General features: G+C 51.1%; 1 protein-coding gene and 1 long non-coding RNA gene across 2 annotated transcripts; one reads left to right on the top strand and one right to left on the bottom strand.

Annotated features, from left to right (window-relative positions):
* Positions 1-2,371: 2,371 nt before the first annotated feature.
* Positions 2,372-11,160, bottom strand: LOC113967532 (fatty-acid amide hydrolase 1-like). The gene is made up of 15 exons (XM_027683186.1): positions 10,911-11,160; positions 9,681-9,794; positions 8,823-8,966; positions 8,360-8,493; positions 7,138-7,344; positions 6,695-6,735; positions 6,000-6,124; positions 5,690-5,815; positions 5,324-5,421; positions 4,843-4,942; positions 4,516-4,556; positions 3,936-3,975; positions 3,264-3,372; positions 2,802-2,947; positions 2,372-2,710 (listed from the first exon to the last, which is right to left on the bottom strand). Exons 1-15 carry the CDS (start codon positions 11,076-11,078, stop codon positions 2,582-2,584), a joined length of 1,722 nt encoding a protein of 573 aa, XP_027538987.1. The 5' UTR covers positions 11,079-11,160; the 3' UTR covers positions 2,372-2,581.
* Positions 11,161-11,302: 142 nt separating this feature from the next.
* LOC113967533 lies at positions 11,303-14,780 on the top strand. The gene is made up of 3 exons (XR_003534206.1): positions 11,303-12,067; positions 14,081-14,194; positions 14,294-14,780. It is a non-coding gene; the product is annotated as an uncharacterized LOC113967533 (long non-coding RNA).
* Positions 14,781-20,375: the final 5,595 nt, after the last annotated feature.

Raw genomic sequence — 20,375 nt, 5'->3', positions numbered from 1 at the left:
TAATTAACATTTACACCCGTTAACTAGAGGTGCTTAGCCATCATCCCTGTCCTTCAGGCAGCATCACCTGCAGCCCTTTGAGCCTGGGAAAACGTAGCTCTGCTTTTTCTGGGGAACCTCATGCAGGGAGTGAAACTGCACCTGTGGAGAGGTGGGAGCTCAGGAGAATGAAGAGAATGCAGGTGACTCTGGAAATGCAGCATGGAAGGAGCCATCTGAAGATGCCTTCAAGGAGTATGGCTCCTCTGTATCTTTTTCAAGCCAAGCCCCTTTGAAAAGCCTTTTGGCAACCTGGATCAGAAGGTGAGCACTTTTGGGAAATCCCCTCTGGCAGATGCAGTGTCCTATCTACTCTCCAGTTTCCAAGCCATCCTCCAGCCAGCAGGATGCAAAGGAACTGGACCATGTAGTCTTATCAGCCCCAGGAGCTGCCCCTTGCCATGGGTGCTCCCCCTGCCCAGGACTGTCCCGTGGCTTAGTGTGGAAAGGAGGGGCTGAAAAAATCAGGCTTCTCTAGATCTTCAGGTATCTGCAAGCCCACAGGGAAGGAACAGGGCATGCCTCCAAGAGCTCATTGCCAAGATGCAAGGCAAGCCAGCTGTACCTGAGGAGACGCTGGCCCTGCTCCAGGCAGCAGGGTAGCAGAACTTGTAAGGGGACTGCATCCAGGGTAACCATTGCTCTCTGGTGGAGAGGTCTGGTTTGGGGACCGAAGCGAGTGATCGTGCTGCTACCCTGTTACCTTCTTGCCTGTTAGAGACACGCCTGGTGGGATTATTCCAGTGGCAGCAGGGAGGGAGCTTGGGCGAGAAGTGAGACCCTTAGATAAGTTGTTTGCTGACTGGAAAGGTGAGGAGGATCACCCCTGTTCAGACAGGGAAGGCTGAAGAACGAGGCAAACAACTCGGGGTGTACGTCACCAACCTCTCCCTGCTGACTTGCTGGGAGCAGCCTGCAGCTGGCCCTTTTAGCAGCCTCAAGTCCCCAGAGCCACCCAGCAGCTTTGGCCCTGCCTGGTGCACTGTCCCATGGTTGTGGCTTGCTGGAGGTCTTCACTCAGGGCTTCCAGTGAGGAATAATTATAGGCTCAGGTTCACTGGTGGCTCCGTGGTTTGGACTCCTGCACCCTGCCCACCTCCATGCCAGGGAGAGAGCAGTTAAACCAACAGTGCTTGGCTCACTGGCAGCAGGGGTGCTGGTGGCATTGCCTTTCCTGGTACGAGCTCCTCCAGGCTTGAATTTTAAAATACAAACAGATAACCCCATCCAGCATCTTCTGTGTGGGCAGAGAGCACCTGTGACTGGTGAAAAACCCCACCCTGACTCTTCTGGGGCTTTGCTTTACACAGTGTTCAGTCATGGAATGCCTGAAGCTCCCTCCCTCCTGTTTTCAAAGCCTGTTGATAAAGAATAGGGGTCCAGGAGCTGCTTTCTCCTTGGCTGTGATAAACATTCTCCCAGCCCTTGAAAAGACTCCATGCTTTTGCACAGCTCTGGTTTAAACAACAATAATACAGTAAAAACCCAAACAATAATCCTGCCAGAGCTTTGTTACCATCTGCTTTTAACATTCCCGCCCTGGGGAAACACTTTTGCATTCTGGTATTCCTTTCTGGAACATTCTTGGAAACCTGCTGGGAGCAGCCAGTCCTGCCAATCCCGGTGCCAGTGGCTGCCAGTGGCTGGAAAAACCTGCTGGAAAAGCTGGTATGGGCCAAAGGGGAGGAGAAGGTGTGCAGGGCAGGCTGTCTGCCATCCATCCAACCCTGGCACGCTGCTCAGTGCAGGCTTCAAACTGAAAGGGGGTGGATTTAGATAAGATGTAAGAAAAAATTCTTTACTGTGAGGGTGGCGAGACACTGGAATAGAATGCCCAGATCTGTGGATGCCTCATCCCTTGAAGTGTTCAAGGCTAGGTAGGATGGGGCTCTGAGCAACGTGGTCTAGTGGAAGGTGTCCTTGCCTGTGGAAGGGTGGGTGGAACTAGATGGTCTCTAAGGTCCCCTCCAACCCAAACCATTCTGTGATTCTACTGATTTCTCCTTCCTGGCATGCAGGGTGCCAGCAGCACTGTGCTGTGGGAAGTGGGCCAGCTCCCTTCCTGCTTGCCAGAGTCTGCTTTCACTTCAGATTGCTGGTCTGTGCTAGGGAAAACACCAGATTAAATCCTCAGGGAGCTGAGAACAGAGGGGAAAATCCCTGTTCCTACAGCACTCCAAGTAGGAGCCCAAGCATCTCTGACAAAACCAGTGCCTCAGTTTCCCCTTTTGTAAGAGAAAGATTGTGTTCTTGTGTTTCCCTGGGGGGTGTTGAGAGGGCTATTAAAATCCACCCCAACCCCATGCACAAACACAGACCTGAAATAACAGACTCAGATAACAAAAGGTACTGTATTAGGACAATGACTGGAGAACTCCACCACTGCAGAGCTCACCTTGCCTTCCCCTTGCACCCCAAAGCCAGCAGCAATCCCAGTCATCACCACATCCTCACTGAGGGGAACATGAGTCCTGTGGGTCGGACCAAAGGATGACCCACGCCGATGTGAGCTGGGATCCTGCTCCAAGCGAGCACGTGGGTCTCAGAAGAAACTGTTCTTCTTCAGAGCGAGTCTCTCCACCTCCTTCATGAACCGCAGGCACAGCTCCTCCTGCCACGGCAAGGCCACGCACTGCACGGCCACGGGCATCCCCACGCTGCCACCAAAGGCCTGGGGCACAGACAGAGTGGGAGAGGGCATGAGGACGTCCAGGCAAAGGGATGGGGGTGCCCATGCCCCTGAGGAACCTGGCACCACTCACCTTTGCCAGGGTCCGGTCCCACCAATCCCGATAGTAGCCCTTGTAGTCCTTCAGCTCCTCCTCATCCTCATCCGTCACCATGGTGACAGGGACCACGCCAGCGGGGAAGTCCAAGGCATTGTAGAGCATGGTGTAGCTGACTGCCACTGGGGGAGAGGGTGAGCTCGCAGTGCCAGCCTGACACAGAGAAAGCCTTCACCCCCCTTGGTGTACGTGAGCTCCCACCAAACAGGGCACTTGCACTGGGAACTCAAGGGCTGAGGGACAGAAACCGTCCCCTTGGCTCCCACATGTACCAGGGAGGTTGTCCTGGGAGTACCCCATGGGCTGGGACAGCAGCTGTCCCAAGGGATGAGCTCTTCCCAGTGCTGGCCAGCGCCCTGGGGATGTGAGGGGAGGAGGAACACTTCTCATGGATACTGGTGGAGTGCCACAGCAGGGCCATGCTGGAGGCAGCCCTACCTGAGAGCTTCCCAGGGTAGCCGATGCCGAGGGCCGGGCCCAGCATGGGACAGAGCATGACGTCCAGATTCAGCTTTTTCCACTGGGCAATGAACTGGTGGCAAAAGTCCTGAGGAGGAAATGTGCTGGTGGTCAGTGGGGTGGATGTGCTGTCCCATGGCTGCTGGTTGAGGCTCTCCTTGGGCATCCAGCCACACTCTCAGCTCTTCTCTGGGATCAGCCAACAGGCTACATCAGGCCTGATTCTGCTAAAATCCAGCAACCTTTTGCTGCCTGCCCAGCAGCCCGCTCAGCATACAAAGCACCCTCTCCCTGGTAAACCGGAGGTGAGAAATGACTGAGTGCAGGGGCACATGGTGAGCTGGGACATGGTCATGGGTCTTGAGGAAACAAGAATGGAAACAAAGGCAAGTCTGCTGCAGGTGATGACCTATGTTTTCAAAGTGTAGGTGTAAAAAATACAGGCCTGATTCAGAATCATGAACTTGTCTACATGTTGTCGTAATCTTTAAATGTGCTGCGGACTTGCACGTCCAAGTGAGATTGGTTGAGGAGTGACATGTCCCTACCTTACATCACTGATCATCTCCTAACCTTGGTGGGCACTGAATCTGCCTCTTCCCAAAGAGAAATCAAACAGAAACTGTCTAACCCCAAAATGCAATACTTTACCTCAATTTCATGATGAAGACTCCAGACTTCATCCACTGTGCTGAAAAAGGAAACAAAACCAATGAAAGGCATCAAAAGGTGTTGCAAAGAGAATCTTTAGAGGCAGGGAAGAGCAGCAAAAAAGCAGAGGGGCACAGGTTAGCTCTGCCCCTGGAGCTGCAGCAAGGGAAGAGCGAACTTTAGCACACCCTCTCTGCTACACAATCTGAGTCCTCTTTTATCTCTAGCTGCCCAACACTGACACTGCAGAGCAAGCCTCCTTCCCTGTGCATACAACTTTTTTCTGCCTTATGGGGTCCCTACCCTGTGGCATGATGGATGCATTAACCAGTGCTGAAGCAAACACCGTATTTCATTCCCACAGGCTTCATCCACTTCCTAAGAAGCTGTGAGCCCCTGCTCTCATTCCCACCTATGGCATTGACACAAACTGCTCTCAGTTTGCTCCCACCCTTGTGTTTTCTGCCTTGCATTCCCTCAAGCACGTGCAGCTGGAGCAGTGTCCCTAATGTAGCAAACACTGCTCCCCAGAAGAGAAACCCAAATCTTCACACCCTTGGTCAGGCTCAGATTTACTCACTTTGCTCTCATATTTCCTATGATACTTGAAAATCGAGGTACCTGAGAAGGAGAAAGAAAAAAAAAGGCAAATAACTGATGTGTCCTGAGACAGCTCAGTCACAAATATAAGCTGTTTACTCAGTGATCAGGCAGGACTTGTGGATTTTCCATAAAGTGGGGAGAGAAGGAACAGAAATAGCATCAGTCCAGTTTGGAGACGTGTCTGACCACAGCCAGGAAGCAATGCCTAGAGACTTCTCTATGATAAAGCCTTATTGCAATGGGAGACAAGTTATTCACCACATACTGCTTAATTCTGTCTATGCTAGAAAGAAATGGAGCTTACGAAAGGTTTGGCAATCCAGGAGAGGAGAGTTTTCAGCCAGTGTGGTGACTGTGCCAGCCAGAACAGCAGCCCCATGCCGACTTTCTCAAGTTCCCCATTGCTGAAAGGGAAAGGAGTGTTTAGCTGAGCAGTGGTAGGAAGCAATCACAGCAGATCAGCTTTCTCAAGCCAACCCCTCTGAACAGCACATCTAAGTGACAAAGAGGTTTGCTCCATTCCACTGGGCAATTCTGATTTTCACAGTATTTACAGGATGTCAGCTCCCAGTCTTCTTTCATCTATTGAGGCTAGTAACAATCCAAAAGAGAACCAAGGTTCAGCTGAATTACTTGATGCTAAGCTCCCCAGTAAATCCCAGTGCCTATAAGCTGCTACCTACATCCAACAGATCTGCTACCTGTATCCATGTGATAGCCAGATCCTAGGAAGAATTTTTATAGACAGGCACCAATCCTACCAAACTGCTCCAGGCATTACTTACAATTTCTTGACAAAGGAGGTGCCTCCATCTGCAAACATTCCCCTGACGCAGAAGTTAAAGATCACGTAGTCCACATTTGTGAGTTCGAAGGGCACCAGCTGGAAGTACAAGAGAGGAAGGAATCAGTGGCAGAGGCACAAGGAAATTGTGTGGGAGAAGCCATCGAGGGTTTAAAATAAGCCAAGCTGGGTTGAGGAGCTTCTGACAAGCCCTCAGGAAAGCCTCTAGCATCTGAGGTCACTACGTCCTCCCCACCTCATCCATCCTTCCCTGAAAATTATGTTTTCCCTCTGAGCAACAACTGATGAGTCCAAAGATACAGGATGGGCTTGGCCCCTTGATGTCCAAGCAGCCCAAGGCTCCTACCGTGTGGCCGGCCTCCTCCAAGAGCTGCTTCGTCTCCCGGACGGCGCGTCTCATGGCAGGGCTCGGCATGGTGAAGAAATCGGTCTCGTAGTATCCTATGCGGAGGGGCTGCGTGCTGGAATACACCTGCAGAGCAAGGGAGAGCACCAGCTGGAAGGATACCAGTGCAGCCAGCAGTACACCTGTGACACAGGGCAGGTCTGGAAAGCAGCACTTCTCTCGCCCACGCGCCCACCCACAGGTCAGGCGTTTTCACCCTGAGCGATGGCAGCTCTTCCCAGAGACCTCCAGCCCCTTCGAGGTCCTGTACCTCCTCATTGAAGGGAAGGGGTGGCACTGTGCTGTCCAGGCTGAACATGTCCTCACACAGCAGCGCCCGCAGGCACAGCGCCAGGCTCTCCACGTCTTTTGCCAATGGCCCCACTGCTGCAGCCACTGGAAGAGACCAGAAGAGAACATTCATGGCTGGGCATCTTTCAGGGGCATGTTCTGCAAAAGCAGGACCTTTCGGAATCATTTTGTCTTTAGTGTAATGTTGGTAACAGTTCCTCTTTAAGAACTGGGCTGGGGATGCCTGCAAGTGTCTTCCCACCAGGAGGTCCATCATTATGGACCCAGAGCTGTTATCCATCAATATGTGCCCTGGCCCATTTAATGATTTACAAAACAAATAAACAAAAAGCTTTGTCTATCATGACACAAGGACAACATTAAACACCCTCTCTGACTGCTAATCCCACCTTCCACGAAGCAGTGGCAGACATGGCAGCAACCTGTGGGTTAACGGGGTGTGTTGTGGTTTATGTGATATCCAAACTGCTCTGCTGGGCTCATGCATATTTCACTTTCTCAGAAATCATGGTATGGGGGTGGCTCTCTGAAAAAGTCCCTGAAAGGGAACCTGCTTGTATCTACAGGTCTTGGAGAAAGTCCCCCATAACCATCTGAGGGTCCTTCTCTTCCCTGCCCTGCTGCCCTCCCTGGGGGACAGCCGTCAATTCCTACCTGCCTTCTGCCCAACGACTCCAGACAGTACTCCTCTTTTACTGCAAAGAGAAGAGACACACACAATACAGCAGCTGAGTATTTTTTGTTGAAGGGAAAGGCTTTAAGTAGTAGCAAGTATGAATTAAAATTGCAGATGCAAAGGTTGGCAGAAGGAAGAGCCAAGGCGAAATCCAAGAGAGACCCCAGCCTAGGCCCAAGTGTCCTGTCAGTCAGGAACAACCACCCCCTTAGCATCTGGATGGAGAAGTTTCCCCATCTCTATTCTGGGAGAACTGATGCTTCCTTCCATATAGCTCCAAAAAATGCCCAGGCAGAAGTGATAAACAAACCCTTCCCAGTTCCTCCCAAGTTTCCCCTTGCCCACAGGAGTAGGATCATCCCAGCACAGTGGTTGGGAGGGTGGGTCCCACCTACAGACATCGCTGCATTTCTCACAGTACCTGAGTCTGTTCCCGGTGGGTTTGAGCGCACAGACCCCACAGAAGGCAGCAGGAAAACGAAGGCTCCCTCCTACATCCGTCCCAATGCCCAAGATGGACCCACCACCTCCTACAAGTGCCCCTTCTCCACCAGAGGAGCCTCCGGGAGTTCTGGTGTAGAGCAGAGGGTTGCGCGTCTGACCAAAGATTATGTTCTTGCAGTCATAGCTAAACAGAGAGAGAGAGATCGCAAATGAGGAATGCAGGTATCTGCTGCTGTGGAGCCCAGTCACTACAAAAAGACCCTGAGAAGGTAATCAGGTAATTCACTAGTTGTTACACTGACATCACTTAGTCTGACGGAGCTTCTTAAAGATCCCATGAAGACCACCAGGCTTTTCCTGGTGGTTCCAATACCTGGATTCACTTGACAGCTAATTTCAGTGTCACTAAACTTTCCCCAGAGAGAACCTCTGGCAGCATAAACACATTAAGCCTTCTGGAAAGTTTCCTTGTTCAGCTAGTCTCAAGTGCCACAGGACACCCAAAGCTGAGACCCTGCTTGAGAACAGGCCAAATGCCAACTGCAGCAATATTTGACATTGGACTTCCCCAGGAACTGGTGCAAAATCTGATAATTCCTGAGGCAACCTGTCTGTGTGGCTTTTTTGAAACGTGGTCAGCCGTTGCCACATCGCCTTAAGGAAGGCATTTCATAGGACTTGGGCAATAGTCACCCACAGAGGAGCTTTGCCAGAGCTCACTTGGCAGGATGCAGGGACACTGTCCAGCAGAGCACACCTGAGCTCACCCCATATCAATGATACCAAGACTGGTCTTGCCAGATACAGCAGGATGTTTGGGGGCAGGATAATTTGAGGCTGTTAGCTAAACTAGCTTCCCCTTCCATGAATATGTGTTTGCACTGTAGGATCACCTCTGAGAGGCTAATTTAAAAAAAGAAAAAAAGTGATTTAAAAACACCCAGCACAGGAAAGAAGAGCAACAATTTCTCTCCTTGTCCTCTTTTGCTTCTTTATTTCATTTGGAACTAGAGTAAATTTTCATCCTCAGTGTAAATGTGTTTGCTTTTTTAAGTGAAACTTAAAGACATAAGGGATGGGGACCAGGTGTTGTTATATAAAAAGATGAGGGAAATGAGAATGAGACTGGGTAGAAACCCTCCCTCGAGATGAGGAAGGGAGTACCGACACTATGCTGAGGGAATGGAGCACCCACCTACCTGATGAGGGACTGGGGAACATTGGTTTTGACAAATGGAATTGCCCCCTGTCTCCTGAGCACCTGCACCACCACGCTGTCCTCTGCTGCGGGTTTATTGAGGTTCTTTATAAAACCCATCGTGGAATCGTGACCCTGGGAACACAGGACAACGAGGTTTCCCAATGGAGGAGCGCAATTCCCCCTGTCCCCATATTTTTATCTATATATTTAAGCATATACACACACCTCCAACAACCCATCCACCACACACACATTTCTTAGTGCATTGACAGTAAATCTGACCAGCCTTCTCTGTTGACTCATACGGGAGACGGGTCAGGAAACACCCTCACCTGACAGGGCAGGCCATCCCACATCAGCTGTGACAGAGTCAAGCCAGATGCTGAGGTCAAACCTCCCCCTGCCACCAAACTTCAAACCACATGGATCTCAGGATATGCACAAAATCACGCTGGCAGTACCTGGCAGTCGATGGAGTCTTTGATGCTGACTGGCACCCCGTAGAGCAAACCTTGCTTCCCCGCCAGCTTCGCCTTCCGGAGCTGGGTCTCGCTTTCCTGCAGATACTCTGTGATGCAGTTGGTTTCTGTGGCGATTTGGAGGGCCTTGGGGAAAGCAGGCAAAGCCCACAGGTGAGACACAGCCTGCAGCACTGCACAGTGGCCTTCTGTTCTGCAAAGGAATACCTCCCTCTTCCCCCTTTTCCATCTCCCGTCTGAACAGTTGGTATCAGGGCAGCCCTTTCTGCTTCTTTTCAAGACATTTTCATGGCAAACTTCAAAATTATTTCTGGACACAGGGTGGGCCATAGCACCAGCTGGTGCATGATGAAGGGAGGTACTCAGCCCAGATGAATACCATGGACTTGATTGAGCTTCTGGGGCAGCAAAAATGATAATCCCAAAGAGGGAACCCAGGAGGTGATCAGGACATTATGGCAAAAGTAGAGAATGAACATGAACACTGACTTTTTGAGGTTTACCAACCCATTTGGAGATGGAAGGGAGACAACAGCAGCACTCTGTGACTTCCCTACAGGTATACCTGCCCAGAGAAGGTGTGGACTCACCTAGGAAAGCATTGGCTCTCCAGATGCTGAATTTGCTGCTACTTTTTGTTCCAAACCAAGCTAAGAGCTATGGCAGTCAGATGCCCAGCTCTCTCCTCACTCACAGAAAAGCACGGAAGGGCTCACTAACCAGTGAGCAGCAGCAACTCAGCAGCATTTTAAACCAGGTTTGAACCTTGTGCTGGGCTCCTCCAAAAAGAAGCCAGTCCCACAGTGGGTGAGATGCTGCCCCACCACCCCTGCTCCTCACCTTGCCCACGTAGGCGTAGAAGACGTGGTCCAGAGGGAGGGAGCCATCACGGAGTTTCTTGGACAGCTCCGGCAAAGGCAGAGAGAGGATGGAGACTACATTCACGGAAGGATTCTATGGGAAAGGATGAAGAGGGAATGTTACACCTCTACTTCAGCTGGAGGGTTGCTTTCTCCTTGGTCCCCTTTGTAACCCACACAAAAAAATATCTTCAATTTAGCAGCTAAATGTAGAATCTGCCTCAAGACCACATCCTGCTCTACCTGATACCAGCGAGCATGGTGTGAAACCTGCAGGGCCAGTACTAGCCCAGGCTTTCTCAGGCTTGCTTTCTAGCCAGAGCAGCCTCATCAAGCACTGATTAGAATACAGCCTTTCACACAGCCTTGTTCTGACAGGTCACGGCCAGGCCCGGGGGAACGTCTTAGTGCAATGGTTTCTGCTGAATTACAGAGTGGGAGCTGGCATCATGATTATAGACATTGTTACACCAAGGAACAAACCAGGACCTGGAGCCAGCTCTTCTCCTGGCACCACCAAGATACCCTACAGGGAAGCACAAAAAGCAGGGAACCTGGCAGCAGTCAGGTCATTTTTAGGTCAGCAGAAATTTCCTTACCACCTACTAAATAGCATGAAAAACGTGTCAAACCTCTCCACTCAAGCTGGACTCTGAACCCGAATGGCTCTGCTCCAGCCTGAGGCCGGGCTGCCTGACGGGATCGCGGGGCACCAACTCATCCCCCTCTGCAGCTGCGGCTGCACTTTGGCCCCTGCTGATAACACATCGCCTCTCGCCTCTTCCAGCTGCCTCCTCAACCGGCCTGAGCCTCCCACCACGGCGAAGGTGCCGGGAAGCTTTCAAACAGGGATTTTCCTTCCTTTTCTGCCGGCGACTGTTTATCCCGTTATCCCCCGCTGCCCCAGGTAGCGCTTCCTCCTCATCCCCACGACAGCGGCGATCGCTGCGATGGTGAGGGGTACACGCCCACATTGGCTCAGAAAGGGAAAATATGAGGTGCATATGTGGGTGCATATGAGGAGCCGGGATACCGCTTGGCAGCCCGGCCAGCCCTGCGGGAGCAGCCGCGCCTCTCAGGGAGGGCGGCACTGGGGGGGGTTGCGCGACGGGAAAAGCGTCCCAGGTGAGGAATCCCCGCCGGGCAGGGGCGGCTCGGCTCGCCCACGCGCCCGGGTGCGGGAGCGAGGATTGCGGCTCCCGGCGCTCACCTGCTCCCGAAAGCGCTGCGCCGCCGTCTCCATCTGCACCAGGCTGCGCTCCTGCCGCTCCTGCGCCTCCGCCACCTTCCTCCAGAGCCCCCGCCGCCGCCGCCATCGCAGCAGCAGCAGCAGGAGGGCGGCCGAGCCGCCGAGCAGGGCGGGCAGCGGGACCCGCATGGCGGGGCTGCGGCGGGGACCCCCGGCCCGGCGGGGACCGCCCCGCTCGGCACCGCACCGCCCGCTCCGCCCGCGCCCGGCGCCGCCCGCACGGCCCGGCCAAGGGCACCCGCCCGCCGGTGCGGAAGAGCGAGGCAAAACCTGGGCAGGATTCCGAGCCGGAGAGGGATTTCACCCGTTTGCCGCTGTGCGGGCGCGGCGCGGGCAGGGAGGGGGAGGTTCGGCAGCAGGAAGAGTTCCTGGGTGACAGCTCGCCCCTCCCTGTGCTGGGTGGTCTCTATCTGATGAGGTTTATTCGTTTTTCCCTTCCCGGAGCGAGGCTTTGATCTCCTCGTAATTTTCCCGTCCCTCTGGGGGCAGTCCTGGCTTGGAGCATCAAAGCAGCGGCGAGGGGAGTCCCAGAGATACCTGACTCCTTTGCATTTCTTAGAGCGAAGCAACTCTGTGGGAAAAAGAAACAATAAACGTCCCAGGAGGTGGCCAGCGGAGTTCACTTGTCACGGGCAGAGCATGGGTGTGCCTGCGCTATGCTGAGTGCCGCGGCTTCCAACAAAAGAAATCTGGCATCTCTGCTCTCCGCGGCCTTTCGTTTAGAGGGAAAGTCCAGAATAATTTCTTTGGCCACCAGCCCGATATGGGGTCTTGTTCTTAAAAAAAACTTCACCACTCCCAAAAGTTAGTCAGCAAATATTTCAAGCTATCCAGTTTAATACTGCCCATAGGGTTGTGAAAAACCCGTTGGGAAGGATCTGGGATATTTTCTCGCTTTGTCTGCCTCCCAGCAGGACGAGCTGTGCCCAACCCACCCGCGGGCAGATGCTGAGCTAGAAAATATGACGGAATCACATGCATCCAGGCTTGATTTTCCTGATGTTATTGCTCAGGCCACTGGCTTTTTTTAGTTCAGTCTTCAGGATCTCAGGGCTGCTCTGGCAGCACTCGAGCCACTTGTGCCAGTGCCTGGCTGCCTCGGAAGGAACTGCTGCACTGTACGTACACCATGTCCTGGGGCTCTTTACTGAACAATGTGGAAGCCTCAGAAATACTCAGCCCTCGCTGAACTTGTGGCCTACGGCTTCTTGTTCTGAGGATAAGCAGCTGCCTGTTATCTGGGTCAAGGAAATTACATGCAAGAACGGCAGCTTTCCCTGCTGAGTTGAGTTTTTTTCTTCTTTTTTTTTTTCCTTCCCCTTCCCCTCCCTTTTCAGATTGTGGGACTCAGAGGGTTACACAGTAATCCAAACTCCCAAGGACGCTGCAGACCCATGCTTGCAGACTACTCACAAGGAATTGAGGGGATTGGGTTGGTGGGAGTGCCCTTGAACTGAGTCAGGAGCATGTAATCAGCTCAAGGTTGGTGAGAGCAGATGTTGTCTGTCATGCCTATCTCATCTTTCCTTCTTTCTCACCCTGGGGGCTTCAGGCTCCTGCACTGATCTCACCCTCAGCTGCACTGATCTCACCTCGTGGCAGCAAGTGCCAAAACAGGGACGATCCCTTGTAGGCTGTAAAGCCATGTGCACCTGAGGTGTTTTAACATGAGAACAAGAAAGGTGGGGAACTTTGGAGAAACAGAAGCTAAAACTAGTTCTTGTGGAAGACAAAATTACTTCTCCAACCCTCTTCCCCCTAGTTTAAACCCTGTTTGAAATCTTTCACGCAGGAACAATTTTCAACTTCTGCAGTTCGTCTTATGAAAGAGAAGAAAACAAAACAGGAGTGTTATGCCAGGAGCTGCTGCCAGAGACTCTCTTTCTCCCCTTTCCTGGCAAAGTGTATGGGGGTGAATAAGTGGGGTTGAGGCATCAGGCAGGACAGTGGGTCTCTGCTGGGGCTGGCCAGCTCCAGGAAGTTAAATCAGAGCATGGGAAATCCAAAACCACAGTGGGTCTGTGCTATGACCCAGCTGCCAGCAGAGAAGGGCCAGGGGATGACACAGAGCAGAGGATGGGGGGCTCCAGCACATGCAGGTGGCGGCTGGGAATGCCCTGTCCGGGAGGATGTGCCTGGGAATGTCTAAGAGAGGTTAAATGGGTCCGATCTTGCTCCTTGTGGGCTGGGGTGGGGGCCAACTGCTGGCTTGTGGGGAAAGTGATACCCTGATGTCCCTCTGGGACACTGGTGTGTCCTTGCCAGATAAGCAAGTGAACTTTTCTGCTGTTATGTCCATAGGCTGCCCATATGCTGCTGCAAAAAGGGGCTTGAACCTTGGGGTGCTGGAACTGAAGATTGATCCTACCCCTGCTCCTCCTTCACTGCCTGGCAGGGCTGCAGCCTGTGGCTAAGAGAGGATGAAAGGATCAGCTGGATCCATGAAAACATCTTTCCCCATTGCCCACCCACCTCCCCGTGTTCATAGAGCTGTGACTGGGACACCACACCCCAGAGATGCTGTAACCCTGCAGTTACCAAAGGAGGGGCAGAAAGGCGTCATCTTCTATCTGTGACAAATCACACACGGTCAGCCAGACCGGCTCAGGCTGAAGGATCAGCTAGTTCCTGTTCACCTGACACCAGAGCAGTGCCAAGAGCACGGCAAACACTCGGCGGTGTTTTCCTTAGCACTGTCTCCTGGTGTCCGGAATGCTGCGGCCTCTCAAGCCAGAGGTTAGGTTAGAGTGACTAATAGCTGCGTGCTCACACAGATATTTCTTGTGTGATGCAACACAATTCTGGCACTCACAGCCTCCTGCAGCAGGGAGATCCACAGTTTATCCATGTCCTGTAGGGAAGTAACATCTCCTGTTGGCCTCCCACAGCTAATTTCATTTACTCCCCTTATTTTCAAAGAGGAAATCAGAAACTGTTCACCCAGGAATTTTACACTTCTGTTCCTCCATTTCACTCCACTGCTTTTAGACTGTTTCCCAGAGGTTAACAACCTGCTCCTGCCACCAGCTGCCAGTCACCTGCTTCCCAGGATCTAGCCCTCTGGAAGAATATCCAAGCTACACTTACAACAGCCAATAGTCCCTCTTGCTTAATTTCCCCTCTCCTTGTAGGTTCCTGACTCTGGAGTGGTATTAGTCAACATGATCTGCGAAAAGGTGAAGCAACTCCTCTCAGAGCTGGAGTTTAACCCTTGTGAGAAGGTTGCCCAGCAGCTTGGGCAAGAGGTAGCGTCACGTGGCAGTGATTCCTTTCACCCCTGCAAGAAAATTGCATGTTTCAACCAAGTTGTTCACTCCTTGACACTTCTATTGCTCGTTTTGTAGTCACTTCTGTCTGTGGAAGATTCTTGTCCTCCTCCTTGCCTGTGCTACAGAGGTCTGTCAGTGGGAGGGCTGGTAGCTCCCAAATCTGCCTCAAACTGGAGTGTCTGAGTTACCACAGTCAGTTTGAACACATGGTTTGTGCCAGCTTGGTGGACTCTGTTCTGAAGCAGATTAGAGAATGCTCACGTGTTTTCCAGCAGAGTGGAGGAGGAGTTGACCTAGAAGAGGACCATGACTTGCACTTGCACAAACTCTCTTGCTCCTTGTGCACCTGGCAGCTGTTGCATGGTAGTTTGATGGAGAGTACAGAAAAGCTGAAGAAATCATAGCAGTGGGGTCCCTAGGATGGAAGGGACCCTTTGGGAGATCCCTAAGATTGCTCAAGACACCTTAAGCAACTAGTTTCAGCTTCTGAAAACCTCCTTTCTATATAAATGAGGGAGTGGGAACTTATTTCTAGTAGTGTCTGTGTTAAAACAATCTGAATCTAAACAGTTTTGCATTAAAAAATAAATTAAAAAAAAGAGAAATGTTAAGTGAGTAAAATTACTCATGTAGTTGTTTTACACAGCTGAATGAAGATAATTTTATTGGCAATTGTGAGTGATTACAGTATTATCTGCCATCAAAAAAGTTATTTTTTTGAACGCTAAAGGAATTAATGATACATAAAACTGTGCTTAGATTGAGTGCATTCATCAGCAGAAACGCCTTGTGCTGGCACTGCTGCACTGTAATTACTCTGTCTGCTCAGAGGAAGAGAGCAAGAGATGAGGGCTGTTGTGGGTACTGACACAGATTTACGTACACACCGAGCAGCTCTGGCACTCGAGCAGGGGAAGCAGAGCTAGGACAGCAAAGCCGGTGAATGGGGGGACAAGTTTCACCCCTTCTTTTCCTTTATTGTTCATCACAGAGAGAAGAACGGGGGTGATTTCTGTGTTTAAAACTTTACAGGTTGAAGCCAGTATGGAGAAGATGGTTAAATGCTCCTCAGAATATCAAGGGGTGAGTCCAGTCTTCATAGGATGCTGCCTCATGGTGTTGTGAACCGATAAAACCAACCCTGGGGTTGCAGGCAGTCATTGCCCAGACCCGGGAGACTGATGGTGGTGGTGGGAGTAGTGGAGATGGTGTTCCCAAGGCACATCTGCTCATGCCATGTGCTTTGGGAGAGCCTGTCGTGCTGCCTCATCAGTGGGGCTGGGAGCATGGGTGCATCTCAGCGGGGACGGGGTGAGGAAATGTAGAAGAAATGGTCTCCAGCTTGCTCCCCACCCTGTGGCCCTCCAAGGGACACATAACACTGGGAGGGATGTTTACAGACTGGGACATGGCAGGAAAGGCTGTTGCAGGGATTGTGAACACTCTGTACAGAGTAGCAGGACGCTTGCCATGATACCAAGGATTTGGAGGGGCTTTTAAAGGAAGGGTGGTGGGTTGCAGCCCCTTTATGGAGCCCACGAGCCCCCTCCAGTGATGGACCCATGCTCTGCTCAAGCAGGGAACCTAAAACCTTCCGTGATCTCCATCTCCTTGTGCACAGATGCCTTCTGAGCTGAACCTTGAGCTAAATCAATAAATAAAGACCAAAGAGCCTTTTCAGCCCAAGGGGAGCACCAGGTAAGCATTTCTTGCTGCACCGAGGAGAGAGGCTGCTGGATGCGTTCCGCCTTTCGACTGCAGCCACCAGAGAGCAGGATTGAGCTGCTGTCCTTACAGGAATCTCCTGCTCGGAAGCTTTTGCATCCTAAACCCCTGCTCTGTATGCTCTGAACTTACAAGGAATGTTGTACGATGCAAAAAGCCCTTTTCGGGCCCTTGGGTGATGGAACAGCCCAAACTTTTGTGGAGAGCAGTGCTTTGATTTCAGGTGTGTTTTTTTGCTGTCTTAATATGCTGGGAGTTCTGCTGTTGGTCCATTTGGGCCAGATTGTTTTTGCTAAGGAGGACATCCCAGCAGGGCTTGATCCTGCGACCTGTTAGTGCTCAAGAGACCTGCACCTCTGCTGCTGCCAGGGTTTGTTGCTGTGACCAGGACTGTGCCTCAAGTCTGGCAGGCTGCCTGAGCCTTTGAGTAGAATCATAGAATCATTTGGATTGGAAAGGACCTCTGATGCCACTGACTCCAAGCCTTAACCCAGCACTGCCAAGTGCACCACTAAACTGAGTCCTGAAGTGCCACATCTACACATCTTTTAAATACCTCCTGGTTTTGTGACTCAGCCACTTCCCTGGGCAGCCTGTTCCAGTGCTTGACATCGGAATAAACTGAATGAGCCAGGGCATCTCCACCCTCTCTGGATGCACATTGCAGAGAAAGGGAAACAGTTAATATTATTTGTGTTTGGACCCCCACAGTCCAAGCTTTGAGGCTAACAGGGGGAGCCCCAACTTTAATCCTGACAGTCTTCCCCCAAAGTGATGTTATTCCATAGGGTGGGGTCAAGATTTAAGCGGGGTCCTGAGTCATAGCAGAGTCCTGAGCCCTTGTACATTTCTGAGTGTGACTGGGCTGAATCCAAACCTCCTTGGCCACTGGCACTGTGGTTTTCCTTGCCTGGAAAAAAATGTACACAAACACTGAGTTCTTTCCTTGCCTTTGCTTGCCTTGCTTTTCCCTTCCCCTTCCTCTTCCCCTTCCTTTTCCCCTTCCCCTTTTTTTTTCTGAGATCCCTGCTTTCTGAACAGGCCAGGAGAGGGAGACAGCCAGCCAGTTACTGCACAGCCCAGATTTCCAGCTAGCCCTGTTTGCTGTGGGATGGAAGCTAACACACTGTAGGCATACATGTTGATTTTCCCAGGGGGAGATTTGATCTGTGCAGCCCCCCCCGGGTCACCTTCAATTTACATGTACACGAGCAGAGTGGGCATCAGGCAGAAGGGGAAACTGAGGTAGGGAGCAGGACCATGCCTTGAGGGATCTGGCTGGTGACATCCTTCTTCTTGGTGACCTCCTGGGCCCTACTGCAGGTTGTGATTGGTCTGTGTTAATCTGTGTAAACATCCCTGTGTCTCAGGTGGGTCCTCGGGTGGTCTATAGGGGTCCATTTCAGCATCACCACAGCTGTCACCTCTATAGGGGCACACCATGCCCAACACCGAGGCAGCCCCTGCTCCATCCATGCCGAGTGTCTCTGCAATGTCCTGTACAACCAGCAGCTGGTCCCTGGTTCAGACCCCCATGATGGAAAAGTGGGGACCCACACTCGTGCCAAACAGTTATTGGCAAGTTCACCCAGCACTGTGGAGGTTCAAGAGGCAGGGATAAGCAGAGGCAGTGGCAGGAAGGTCCTTCCTGACTCCTGCCATGTCATTTTCCAAGAGTTATTGGAAAGCCACAAAGCACCGTGGCCCGTGCTCGCAGCAAACAAATCAATCGATTGATCGATCCCTCCCATTGCCCACGTCTTCCCTTCCCCTCTCATCCCTCCTGGGCCAGCACCACCAAAGGACTGGTGAGATCACCCCTGTGTTGAAAATAAATAAATAAATAAATAACCAAATAAAAATGCTGACGTGGAGAAGTCAATCAGCTTTGTGTGGCCTTGTAATATCTCATTTTATCCGCGCCACGCTTTATTAAATTCTCATAAACCTGTCAATGAGGACAGATACCATTTCAGTTTACCCCATTAGTTCTACACAATGACATCGGGAGAGAGGAAGGCAGGGAGGTGGGAGGGAGGCACTCGGCGTGGAGAAAAGAGGAATGAATTTAAAGAAAGGAAAAAAGAGAAACCCAGAGCCAAAACTCGGCTTCGTGACAATAATGTAATAACATCGGTGCTCAGGGAAAGTAATTGAATTAAGTGGCTTTTGTTAATGGTTTTAAGATTTAGAAATGTAAATAATAGTTAGGACTCTTTAATGGGACTCTGGTTTAGGTAACTGCATCCCTGAGAATAAGAAATGCTTTGCTGTTTAATATGATGTCAGATAGTTTTGTTACTCCCCCGGTTTCATGCCTGCAAAGCATATTTTGCAGTTTTAAAGCCGGGTGTGTTTATCATCTTTCCTTTCTAACTTCAGACGGAGCTTAATTCAGGAGTATTTGCATGAACCCTTCTTAGCCAGTCCCTATCAGTTATTTGCACCGCCAGGAATAAAGTATTATTTCTCCCGAGCTGCTTTGGAGAACTTCCTGACTGCAGGGTTACTCTGCTCCGAAGCCTCCTGTCTATTTACATGTTCATTAAAGGCAGGCAGCAGCGATGCTCTCTGTGGCAGGGCCAGACTCGGCTCCTGGAGTAACAGCACTGGGACCAGTGATGTTACACCGGGCTTAGGCCAGTGGGGATGGAGAATCCAGCCGACAGGTAGGATGAGCCGGGTGATTTAGAAATGACTTTCATGGGAAACTCGTTCTGCTTAAAATATTACTGGATTTTCATTTAGGAACCTATCAAAGTGCAAGAATAAAGTCTGAGCTGCCTAACCCACATAGGTCTAAACAAACAGCCTTCCCTTCTGCTCCGGGATCTGACAGCTCGCGGATTGGAGAAGGTCCTTCGGTAAGGCATGGGCTGAGTCTCAGGGAAACACACTGTGCCAGGCAGAATAGGGGGCTTTGCATTTATTCAGGCTGAAAATCTTCTCCTTTGCAGGATGAAGGCAGTCCTCTGTTTGTGCCAGAGGGATGCTGCCATCCCCACTTGTCCCCTTAACTCTGCCCGCAGCTGTGTGGGCAGTAGCAGCACAGGGACCTGCAGCTCTGCTCCTGCCATGCAGGGAGGCAAAAGCTCTCCCGTGGCTTTTGCTCCAGCCCCACAGCAAGTGAGCAACTCTGCATACACGGGGTCACTCTGGCATGTCCTTTGGGGGGCTGCCTTGTGACCTGCAGTGATCTCTGCCAGTGATGGCTTCAGCTCTGCTTCTGTGGCTGGAGACCTTCCTTCTAGCTGCCAGCTGCTTCCCACACCCAGTGGGATCTCAGGACATACACAGCCTCAAACACCTTTCTCCATCACCTTTAATAAGCCTTCTCCCATCACCTTCCCAAGTCTTTCGCCATCTCCTTCATAGGCTTGGCTGGAAAGAACCTAAATGCCCCAAGCCTAAGCCAAACCTGACCCAGATCACATGGGCAGAAATAGTTGTCAGATTCTAACTGCAAAAATAAAGGGTTCAAGTAACGCATTTCTCCAAGGGTGTTTCTTGAGTAGATTGTTCGCAAAAAAAAAGGAATAGTTCAGTTCCTCCTGAAGAATTTGAGAAGATGTTTCTCATTGCTGTCCATTTGTCATACTGCTGTAAAGGGAAACTGGGGTAGAACAGAGGAGTCTGTTTCTTCCCTCATGGGAAAATAAAATAAGAACAAGAAGAATATTACAATTAAAACAACAAAACCTTCACTAATTTCCCTGCATTAGAAAAGAAAACCCAACCACTCTATTAATGATCAAATTATTAAAACCAGCCCCTGACATCACAATTTACCTCTGATAGATCCCTTTTTCCTGACCATGACACCAGGGCACTGCTCATGTCAGAGGGCAAGGCTGGGATCCTGCTCTGGGCTCTTCTGTGGGTGGTGTGGCTGTGTGCAAGGTGCTGGGATGGGATCAGTGGCTTTCCCTCCTCTGCAAACAAGTGGAACTCTGTCCCCCTGCCTAGAAAGAGACAGGACAGCTATGGCTGTGATTTGTGGCTCTGCTTTGCAAGTTGGGGTGCTCAGCAATGCAGCAAGGTAACAGCTGGGAGGAGATTTACACAGCCCTATAGACAGGAGAAGACTATTTAATGCTTGGAGGGCTATTAAATAATTTGCCATGGTAAGACCCAGGCGATGCTATTTTCTGCAGATAAAAAGCAGGTTATTTTTCATTAGCTGCAAAAAGCCTGTTGGTGGTGATGAAACTTGCCACCAGGTCTGTAGCTCGACACAACACGAGCAGATAGGAGCAATATCCTAAAAATAACTGAAATCCATTGAGGGCTGTGTTGAACTGCCTTTTTAAAGTGCATCAGGTGAAGTAATAAAGGAATAGGATAATCCTAATTCAAGAGATGGTGCTGATGGATTGGGAAGTACATATGCATTGAACAGGAGATGTGAACATGCTGGAGCCACTCCCAATCT

Source organism: Neopelma chrysocephalum, unplaced genomic scaffold (genome assembly GCF_003984885.1).
Source record: "Neopelma chrysocephalum unplaced genomic scaffold, ASM398488v2 Primary Assembly neopelma1_64, whole genome shotgun sequence".
NCBI lineage: Eukaryota > Metazoa > Chordata > Aves > Passeriformes > Pipridae > Neopelma > Neopelma chrysocephalum.
This window is presented reverse-complemented; position numbering and strand designations above follow the sequence as displayed.

What these genes read in the sequence shown, in the direction of transcription:
- LOC113967532 (XM_027683186.1), bottom strand. Translation starts at nt 11,078, where the DNA reads ATGCGGGTCCCGCTGCCCGCCCTGCTCGGCGGCTCGGCCGCCCTCCTG. An exon ending in CCCACCGGGAACAGACTCAG is followed by an intron (nt 6,736 to 7,137) that starts GTACTGTGAGAA and finishes TTCTCTTTGCAG; the next exon opens with TAAAAGAGGAGTACTGTCTG. An exon ending in GGGACCGGACCCTGGCAAAG is followed by an intron (nt 2,711 to 2,801) that starts GTGAGTGGTGCC and finishes TCTGTGCCCCAG; the next exon opens with GCCTTTGGTGGCAGCGTGGG.